This window comes from Brachyistius frenatus, unplaced genomic scaffold (assembly GCF_029030835.1).
Source record: "Brachyistius frenatus isolate BFR_SWC_R1_liver_20210118 unplaced genomic scaffold, ASM2903083v1 Contig_11, whole genome shotgun sequence".
Taxonomy (NCBI): Eukaryota; Metazoa; Chordata; class Actinopteri; family Embiotocidae; genus Brachyistius; species Brachyistius frenatus.
Window position 1 is genome coordinate 4,844,365 of NW_027210610.1, and position 10,405 is coordinate 4,854,769.

At 42.9% G+C, this 10,405-nt stretch overlaps 1 protein-coding gene across 1 annotated transcript; it reads right to left on the reverse strand.

Annotated features, from left to right (window-relative positions):
* On the reverse strand, positions 1-10,115 carry pde6c (phosphodiesterase 6C, cGMP-specific, cone, alpha prime). Its single transcript, XM_069691695.1, has 22 exons — positions 9,648-10,115; positions 8,720-8,872; positions 7,497-7,586; positions 7,137-7,277; positions 6,976-7,050; positions 6,759-6,823; positions 6,213-6,279; positions 5,930-5,977; positions 5,575-5,724; positions 5,102-5,245; positions 4,635-4,700; positions 4,213-4,368; positions 3,345-3,452; positions 3,105-3,214; positions 2,930-3,017; positions 2,731-2,831; positions 2,452-2,559; positions 2,194-2,257; positions 1,578-1,652; positions 1,388-1,471; positions 217-370; positions 1-103 (listed from the first exon to the last, which is right to left on the reverse strand). Exons 1-22 carry the CDS (start codon positions 10,113-10,115, stop codon positions 57-59), a joined length of 2,562 nt encoding a protein of 853 aa, XP_069547796.1. The 3' UTR covers positions 1-56.
* Between the last annotated feature and the right edge of the window lie 290 nt (positions 10,116-10,405).

Below are 10,405 nucleotides of genomic sequence, written 5' to 3' on the forward strand. Positions count from 1 at the left end.
AGAAGGAAAGACTAGTGTTGTCTAGATCAGTCCCGATCCAAGCACCGAAGGAGAACTTAACAGATGGTGCAGGTCTTTGACTTCCCTCCTTCACCACCACCAGCTAAATAAACACAAATAAATAAGAAAGATGTGTTGACACAGGAGGACTCTTAACACCGACCATTTGTTCTTCCACCAGCCGGGTAATCGTACACATTGTACACATGACATCACCTTTCTTGGCTTCCTCTTCTTCTAGCTTCTTCTTCTCATCCTCAATGGCCTTCATCTTTGCGTTGTATACTTCAGCCTGCGCATTCCAGTGCGACCTGTTGTTGTTCAGACCATCAAACATGGGCGTGATCTCCTTGTGGAACCTGGAGAACTCCTGAAAGGTGAAGGAAAAGCACGTTTGAGCGTTCGCACGCGTTATCCGTGCTGCGTGATGCTGAGGAGATCAACTCAGAAGAAGGGTGGTTTTTTTTGTTTGTTTGTTGCCGTGCAATAACACAGTACGCCTCTTCCTCCACCACCACCACCACCACCACCACCACCGGTACACAGGGACGACGGGCACACGGTCATTGTCATGGATGTAGCATATTTGTGTGTTATCGACCAAATACCATCGTGACTGACAAACAGCTGGCTGACATTCCAGCTGTGTTCAACAGGTTCATCTCGATACGTCCTGTTAGAGAGCCTAAGGAGGCTGAAGCTACAACAGCACCTCTGTAGAGCTAAAAAAAAAAAAATGAGACCGCGTGAGGAATTAATTGACTCAATGGCTTTTTTTTTTTTGGTAGTCTGTAGGAAAATGTTCCCAGACGGCATTATAAACAATGATGTTTTGATTCCCCATATACACAGCGTTAGTTATTCAGCTCGATCGCCGCGTCTACTCCTCTTTCTGACACTTAGGTATTAATTACAAATTTAGCATTCACGCCGGGCTTTACAAGTTAGTGTTTAATGAGTTGTTGGGGGAGGTTTTAAAAAAATAAAATGTTATCACCTTGGAAATAAAAGTCACACACGCTATACAGCCTCGGAGTAAGGCTATTGTCGCAGTTTAGTCGCTTTTACTGTTGTAAAGCTCCCACAAACTAAAATCAAAATAATTCATGGTAAGAATATGTTTTTTTTTTTTTTTTTTTTAATGGTGCCTGGCGTTGCTTTACTGGGAGGTAAATGCAGCATGAACTCATTACACTCCCATTACACTGTGAGTGTAGGTAAAGATGAACAATTGCAACGCAGACTGAACTCCCTTTTACAAAATCCGAGCCTCAACATCTGTCACCTCCCCTTTTATTTTCAAAATGAGCATGCTAAAAAAAATAAAAAAAAAAAAAAAATGTCTTGGGAGAACTGGGGAGGCACTACAGGAGGATCTATTTATTACCTTGTATACGAATGAGCACACAAAGTCGATGAAACCGCACTGCATCTTGGGTAGCTGTTCGGAACAGTTTCTGTCCATCATGGGCTGAGGGACACAGATGAGACATTTTCAGGGGGGTGGGGAGGCGGGGATAATGTGAAAAGAGGAGAAGAACAGATAAGAAGACACAAGAAGGGTAACAAGCTCTTACAATTGGTTGCTGGTCCAAAACAGATCTCTCCAAGTCACCCTGTTCCCAGAATTCAGCAGCGACCATCAAAGCCACCTGGAGACGAAACAAAATTGAAAGACATAAGACGAGAGGGAGCGGGAAAAAAAATGACACAAACACATTTCCCCCCTCAGGCTGTTCTTTTATCTTGTGAGTTTTCATTTTTACATAGATTTACATGTACTTGGGATTTCAGCGCATTAGGTCAGGATCTTTTTCTACCAGCTATAAATATGGAACTTGGTATTGACCTTATGTAAAACCTTTAGTATTTGACCTAAAAGTAACAACAAACACAGAAGTGCACATGACCTATTTAAAACCAGACTGTTTTAGTTTGTTGTTCTGTCTCCACAATTTAAATTTCGCCTGCGCAGTCCTGTATATTTTTGAATATAATGAATCGAAAACCGGGAATATTTTCAACTGAATGAAAAGGTTGAGGACGCAGACACGGGATGAAATGAATATGAATATTAAGAATCAGATCTTCGCAGAGCAAACTCCACCGAAAACCATTTGCATTGTGGACCGCCAGTGAACTTCGCCTTATATTTTTACATCGACCCATGTGAAGGCTGTGAAGGCCACCCACCTTGCTCTGTACCTCCCAGGGCTTGGTGATGGCTGACAAGTCACAACCTGTCATCATCATGGCCCTGGAGGTGAGAGACAGACAGACAGACAGACAGACAGACAGACAGACAGACAGACAGACAGACAGACAGACAGACAGTCAGTCAAGGGAATGGAAGATGACAACTCTGCTAGTGGTGCTGATGAGCTGCAGGGGCCATGCTGTCTCAGAAAAATCTCACAAAGTAAACTGAAGAGACTCTAATCAGATACGTACATGATAATTTCCTTCCTGATGGGGTTGTTGGAGATATAAGCGATGGCCTCCTTTTCCTCTGGCATCGGCTCTGTGGCATTCACAATGTTTTGGAACATGGTTCTCTTTCTGCGTGAAGAAAAAGCGACGAGGCCAACAGTCAATCCGAAAATGGAGACAGGTAGACAGGCAAGCATCGATTGGCTGTAGCTAACGAGCATTATTTCACGTCTGTCACTAACTGCAGCTGCGGCACGGTTGCTGAGTTTAAGTGCCGTCCCAGATGTTCGGAAAACCTACTTGAAGTAAAGAGCCAGATCGGTGGCAATGATGCAGACGTCGAACAAGTGCTGCACAGTCTCAAACTGGCGCTTCTGGAGGTTGGAGAAGATGTTCAAGCTCTGCAACAGACGATGGAGATGTGTCAAAACGTGTGCGCCCCTTCCTACGCACCGTTTAAACGCGACATTTGAATGTATTCACGAATAATATGTCACACCTCCTCTGCCATGAGCGTCTTGCTGTACTCCAAGTGGTGCCTCTCCATGATGGAGGAGCCGTGAAGTTTGGCCAGAGGATGCGCACTCCTACAAGAAAGAAAGACAGCAGTTGGACACACGGACGCACATTCCTCAACGCACTCGGGGGAAAAAAAAGAAAAGGTTACGACTTGCTTTGTCTGGTAGAGGTTGTTGGTCCCTCTGTGGTCGATATCGTGGCAGAAAGCGGCAGCCACCATGGCAAAGGCATCTAGATCAGAGTAGTACTTCCTCAGCCTCCCCGTCTGCAGGGGAGGAAAGAGTTGGATCCGGGCTCAGTTCAATATGCAAATATGTGTGTCGATAGACCATCTATAAATATGTATGGTTATTCCAGAATTATTTTTTTTTTTAATGATGTTACGTAGGCTTTACCTGCAGCAAGCAGAACATGGTGTGGCCTACGTTGAAACCATGCCTCCAGTTGTGGTAGGTAATGGAACGGTAACCCTTCCTCACGGTGTACATCCACCTGGTCAGCGTCTGAGAGGGAAAGGGAGGGAATTATTCAGAGGTACGAGGTGGTCAGGATGGAAAATTGTATATTTTTTATAAGACCATGACCCTAGTCTGATATAATAGTGTGATTTAAAAGAAGGCTTTCGTCCCGGTGCCCAATGAAGCTCACTCTGCTTTCACAGCTACACAACAGATTATTACTAAAAAAAAAAAAAAAAAAAAAAAATTCTCGCTAACTCGCGGCGTGCCTCGGTAGTCATATCAAGGGTCACATCTGCTTCTCTGTTCTACGCAAAAAAGATCCAATGCGGTTGCCCAAAAGATTCACAGGTGAAGGAGAATCTTTTCTCTTTTTTGCTCATCCAAAAATTCGGATGTTTTATGACAGAGGTAAATCATTCCAAATGATTTCACAGGATGATCACATGTGAAGTTACACAGGAAGTTACAACCGTAGATCAATTTCCTTGTACGTATTAAACTACCTGGCCAATAAAGCTCAATGTGATTGTGATTCTGATGTGAGTTTGAATTTCAAAAATCACTTAATCTAATGCCAATTACAGCATTTGGAAAAACTATAAAAGAACTGCACATCAGCCCATCATCTATAAAAAACAAAAAACAACAAAAAAAACTTTTCATTTTTTTTTAAAGCTAATTTACAGTTAATGTAGTTTAAGCAAATAACATCATCCTAGATGTGAATGAGACAAAATACGAGACATATTTCCCCCCAAAAAAGGTGCCTGCGAGAACATCCTAACGAGAGCAGATGACTCACCTGTGGGGGAACTTTAAACTTTTCGACAACTCCGAGCTCAAAGAACATACGAATGCCGGCTTTGATGAGGTCGAACTCTGAAACGGGGAAGTCGCTGAAGGAGAACAGGTACAGATTCTCTCCGTTGACATTGTCAGCAGGTGGGCAGGTCCCTCTCTGAACAAAAAACACAACGCAGGTCACCCCGAAGGCACCCATGAAACATTTCTTCCCGAAAACGTACAAAAATACTGCATGATTACAACATCATTGTTAACATGTAAAAGCGCTTTGAGACCGAAAGGTGACGAAGCGCTGTACAAGTACAGACCATTTACCAACAACAAATAAAAAGATTTTCCCACATTTTTGAATAGAATTCAGTTTAATATTGATTGAAAAGAAAAGAGGTTTTGGTCCTGCAGATTTGAACTAAAACGTACCAATAGTTTGTACATCTCTTTCGGGTCACAGTCTTCAGGGTCTGCGTCAAACTTCTCTTTGGTGTTCTGGTTATAAAAGAGACAACAATCATTTCAAATGACATTTTACGTTCTGTCCACGGGCACGCTGCGGCCATCCAGAGCGAAAATTCACCTGCCTGAATTCCTTGATGTGCATCAAAACGCAACCACACAAAATATCCGGATGTCATGTCTTCAGTCACCTCAGACAGGTGCTCTGAGCGCTAACCTTTTAAACTCTTGTGTCAGGGATATATGACCCATCTGACCCTCTATTAGTCCTGTAAAAGCTGCTAATGGAGGAGTGCTGCTCAAAAAGCTGCTCACGGTCCATCACCCTTCGACTACTTTAAATTCCGGCTGTAATTGCCTTTTGAGCAAATGTTGAGAGATCGAAGATATGCTCGTGGAGAGAAAATGGGGAAGAAAGTCGGGCTGACACTGACCAGAATGGACTGCATCTCGTCTGTGGTGCATCTGGTCTGGTACAAGAGCATCTCCTGGGCGATGTCTTTCCTGTACTCCATGCGGTTCAGCCTGTCGTAGGTATCACAGATCAGCACTGACCAGCCCAGGAACTGTGTCAGGGCCTGGTTCAGAAATTAAAAAAAAAAAAAAACGGGGTGAAATTAAGAAAGAGCGAGAAAAAGACACCCGAAAGAAGAAGCAACTTAGCCGCAGCCCTGCATCACCCAGATACATTTATTCTCTTTACATGGCTGTGGTACCACAGCGAACTTCACATGAGGTCACTGCTATTTTAGGACCTTTTCATCACGCCAACTTATGCGGCAACATGCTCGACAAAAAGCCGAGGAAACCCGCAGAGCATTGAGACGACTGAGCCCACACACAAAATCACGATATCCAGCACGAGGCGCGAACGGGGAGTAAAGCGCGAGCCAGAGGGGACGCCAACCTCAGTGATCTGTTCATCGTGCTCATCGAAGGGTTTGCCGTCTTTCCTGTTGAAGAAAGTGGCGATGCCCACGATTTCTTCCTTCTTGTTGACGATCGGCATCGACAGGCAGTTTTTGATGACAAAACCCGTGTCATCCACAGCCTCTTTCTGAAAAAAGTGGACGTATGTTTCAAATTTTAGGCTCTCATCTTCTTCAATGCACAGACGAACACAAATCAGCGTCATCAGAACAGGTGCAGATGTGTATTCCGTGTCGTGTGCAAATTGTGGAATTGGCTTTAAGGTGAATACAAACGATGCCGAGCACAACTTAATGTGACTTCGATATAAACGACACTAAAAGGGTTCGCACCTGGAAAGTGAAGAAATCGTCTGCAGCCACATTCATCATGTTGCAAATCTGCGGGCGGACAAATAAAAACAAACACATGAGATTGTTTCAAATACATCAAAAGTTGAATCATCTATGTGTAAGGAATAATCTAGCTTTTATTTGAACGTGTGACGTTTTTGTAGGTTTGTTATCGACTTTTTAGCGTTGCGAAATCGGTCGTCGCGCAGACTGAAGTTCCCTTTTCTTCTTTTATCATTATGGAGACTCTGATAACGAAATGCAGCAGCTGCGAGACACTTACAAAGCCATTCTCTGCGACGTAGGTTGGTAGACCGCTAACCAGAGCCCAGTGGTCTGCAGGTGGACCCCTGTGAAAGAAATGCAGGAACACACAGAGTGAGCTGGAATGAGAAGCATGTTAAACAGCGCTGACTTTCATGTGGGTGCTGCCTCCACAGAGGCTCCACTTTCCATGCAAATTCCCTTCGCTATTACTTCCTGTTAAGTCTTCAAACAACATTAAAAAAAAAAAAAAAAGAAACCCTCAGAAATAGTCTGAGGTGCAAATGGTACATTGATGCAGAATGTAAATGAGCATAAGTGTTTCATGTATTTTAAAGTGTACTAAATGCCTCCCATTTCTTTAGCTATGACAGTTGGCCTTGAATTTGTGAATTTGACTGATTGTGATTTGTCAAAACTCAGTTAGGACTATTATTTGGAAAAAAATAAATTCAAGTAATGTTCTCCAATTTCTTGATCACAAGCCACTGACAGTTTGTTCTGTTCTTATGATGTATTTTACAACGTAATGAACTGTATGGATTTCAGTGCCAAAGTTACTCACGGTATGACTTTGATTTCTTCTTTACTTTCCAGGAGGTAGTCAATGATCTTGTAAAAGATGACTTCCTGTGTAATAAGCAGACGACTGTTAGAAATTTACTGATCATCCTTAAACTGTGCTAGACACACACACACACACAAAAAAATCAAACAAAGTAAGAATTAAAGAGCAACGTGTGAATAAGCTGATTAAATGAAGAGAAAAACGAATTTGTTACCCTGCCGTCTGGCGTTTTTGGTCCTTTATAGGGTTCCACGTCTCCAAGTTTCACCGGCCATTCATCATAAAATTCCTGATGAAAATATTTTAGTTTTGAGTTATGTCGGCCCGTAGGCATATACGAAATCCATAGAAAAACATCTATTCTGAAGAACCGACCTTCTCTTTGGTCATGTCCAGCAGGCCCACTGAGTATCGTTCGCATTGTAGATAGGTTCTTACAGTGTAGAAAGCTTTGTGGAACTGCCTCTCAATGTCTGTCAACTCCTCAAACACTTTACTGGCTGACCAGAGCAGCACCTGCAGCCAAAGAAGCAAAAGTGAATGCAGGAAAACACGTTTTAATTATATTTGCAGTATAGTGTGAACCTCGTTCTGTGCTGGTATCTAACAGGGGGCACAGTATTCATCAGTGACTCATGATGACACATGTCCACTCTCTCCTGTCCAACCCTCTCACCCACTTTTCCTGACTCATAGTATACTTTTTAAATGATAAACAGTAGCAGTTGAGTTTACCTGACTCCTCCTGGACTCCACATTGAACATGTAGGTTGTGTAATGCTGCAGGGTGATGACTTGAGCAAAGTTCATGTACTTGTGGAAGAGCTGAGGACCAAATCAGATGAGAAGTTGCATCAAAACAACAGAAGATTTAAGACTGTGGCACAACTGAGTAGAATTGCGCAATATTTCCCCTTACAAAGATGTAATATGCCATATAAACTAATGTGATGAGTGCAGCTTACATATGATGAAACTGGACAAATCAGTGATTATTGACTTGAACTCTTTATGAGTCCATTTTCAAAAGGTCGTTTTAGTGCACTGACACAGAAAACATATTTTGTGCACTGATTTATATACATGACATAGAACTCATTGGTATTTGCAGGCTGATACAATTCCATCACAATTGGGATTACCAAAACCCTTTGATGCTTAATCAAATAAACATGAGTGTGTTTTTTTTAAATACTGATTTTTTTTTTTTTTTTAAATGCAAGATTTTCTCCCAATAGAAATAATGTGTCAGGAGACAGGGAAGTGAGCAATCACTCTCTCTGTCCCTCTCATGCCAGACATCTTAGATAGACATCTTAAAGCCTTTGGCCTGTGCATCCCTTCCACCAATCCTCTCCTTAGATCTCCTTAATTCTCTTCTTCAGTTCCGGTGAATTACCGCCGCACCTGAGACTAAACCTCAATAGCCTGTAAAACCATCATTTCCATGTGACCCAGTTTACTCTTTAGGGGAATTGTGCCTCGTTTGCGTAGCCGTAAGATTGCAGACACCCGAAGTTTGCTTACCCGTAAGATTGCGGGTAAGACAACGTATTCCTGGTCAGAACATTATATCTTTTTTTTTTCATGTCAAATGCTTGAAAGCAGCCGCACCAAGTCAGCCAGGTCTGGCTGGCTCTCACTGACATAATGGGAGGGTACTGCACCCTTCTGATGATATCAAATTACAGCAATAATCTATGTTTAGCGGCACACTCCATACGGCTGAGCACTGTTTGTTCTTAAAGTAGCAGACAATCAGCCATGCGCAGGGTGAACAGAATTCCCACGGTGTGTTTTAGATGTTGAGACAAAGAGGGCGTAATAATACGGTCAAACTTTCTTCACCCGGTACTCTGATGGTCAAATCAGTCAACGAGTGTCAGCGGTGAGTCTCCAAAGCACAACCACGTTGCACCTCACTCTGCAAGCCACGACAGATACGTGTGCATCCTCACCTTCTCATCCTCTGGAGTGAACTGGTCAGCTCCTATTTTGTTTAGTACCATGACGACTCCAAGGCACTCTTTTTCAGCCACCATAGGGAAGGTGAGCATGCATTTGGTCTTGTATCCGGTCTGTTTGTCCACAAAGTCAGAGAACTTTGAATTCTGGATTGAGAGAAACAGAAAACACGTTCATCAAATATATTTCTTTTAAATCCAGAGGTAAACACAAAACAACAACCCTAGCATACAACGACACAAAATCATACTCGTCATCTCATTTCATAGAGTTCAATATTCTTTTCATGTTACCTGCCAAATTGAAAAAATTAACATGCATGAGCATTGACTTTTTCATTTAGTAGACATTGTGCTGTCTAATATTTCATTTTTAAATACATTAGTTTTCCGTAGATCAGCAATTATTATTCCCAAGAAGACAGCCGCTGCTGCGTTCACATTTCTCGATTTACAAGATGGGTCAGCAGCTACTTCATCATGGTATATGGTAACACACCATGCAGTGTCACATAACAAATAATGAGGATATTTGCTGAATTTTACAAAAAAAATATTCTATATTGCGTGGCAAAGAAGAAAATACTGTAGAGTGTATGAAAACTAAAGTATAACAAATTAAGGTTCAATTATATAATGAAAAACATCCACAATATAGCTTTAGTCACTGTCAGTATTTAAGTTTCACTTATTTCCAAAGCAAAATCACATTATGTATGTTCGGCTACAAATAAAGATAGTTAGAACTTTTTTTTTCCAGGCCTGCAGTGAATATAAACAAGTGTGGCTGTAATTTAGTCATCTGTGACATATTAGGTAATCTGATTCTTCGCACATTTAGAGACAAACAGTCCACTGTTTTGTTATGGCCACTTGTTTTTTTTGGAGCCTCCGTTACAGCCCTTCAAGTACAACTTCTCACCTTTGAGACGTCAGGGACATTTTGTGGCTTTTTGGAAGTCGCGGTTTGACCAACAATACCCATGTCAAGAGGGAAGACAATTTCAGCCTGCGGATGGATCAGGTTTGTCTCATATTTGGACGTCGGAGTCACGTCAAAGAGGCAAGAGGAGAGCTCGGGTATTCCGTTTCTTCCTCGGCACACGTAATAGCTGACCCTGTCGGCCTGTAAGATCAGGGCCACTCTCTGCAACACTTTGTGAAGGGACTCCTCCATGGTTCCCTGCTTCTGCAGCTCCTGGATCAGCTCGAAGATGATGGCGGATTCCTGCACAGCGTTAACATCTTTGAACGAAGCGGTGTCTTTGACATCGAGGGGTGCAGAAAAGGCAGCGGTCAGGGCCTCAGCGCGCAACTTCTTATCGAAATACTCTTTGGCGAACTGCGGGTTGTTCTCCAGGTATTTCTCCACGCTGTCCTTGTCTGCCATTTTGAACGGGAGTTAAGTTTGATGTATACTCACAAAAGCATCACCCGCGGGGAAATGTCAAAAGCGGTAAAGGGGGAGCTGCGCTGTGGCCTACGGGGATGGATGGATCAGGGGCGTCCGTGCATTCTCCTCCGCGGTCCCCAAGGGAGTCACTAACACATCCCGTGTCCACCGACCGACAGAGCAGGGCACAGTGCGGCTTAGAGGCTGAAAGGATCAAAGTGGCCGCTAATCAATGTGACGTCATGACATTAAAACCCCTGCCTTAAGCGTCCTTAACAGGCAAATCC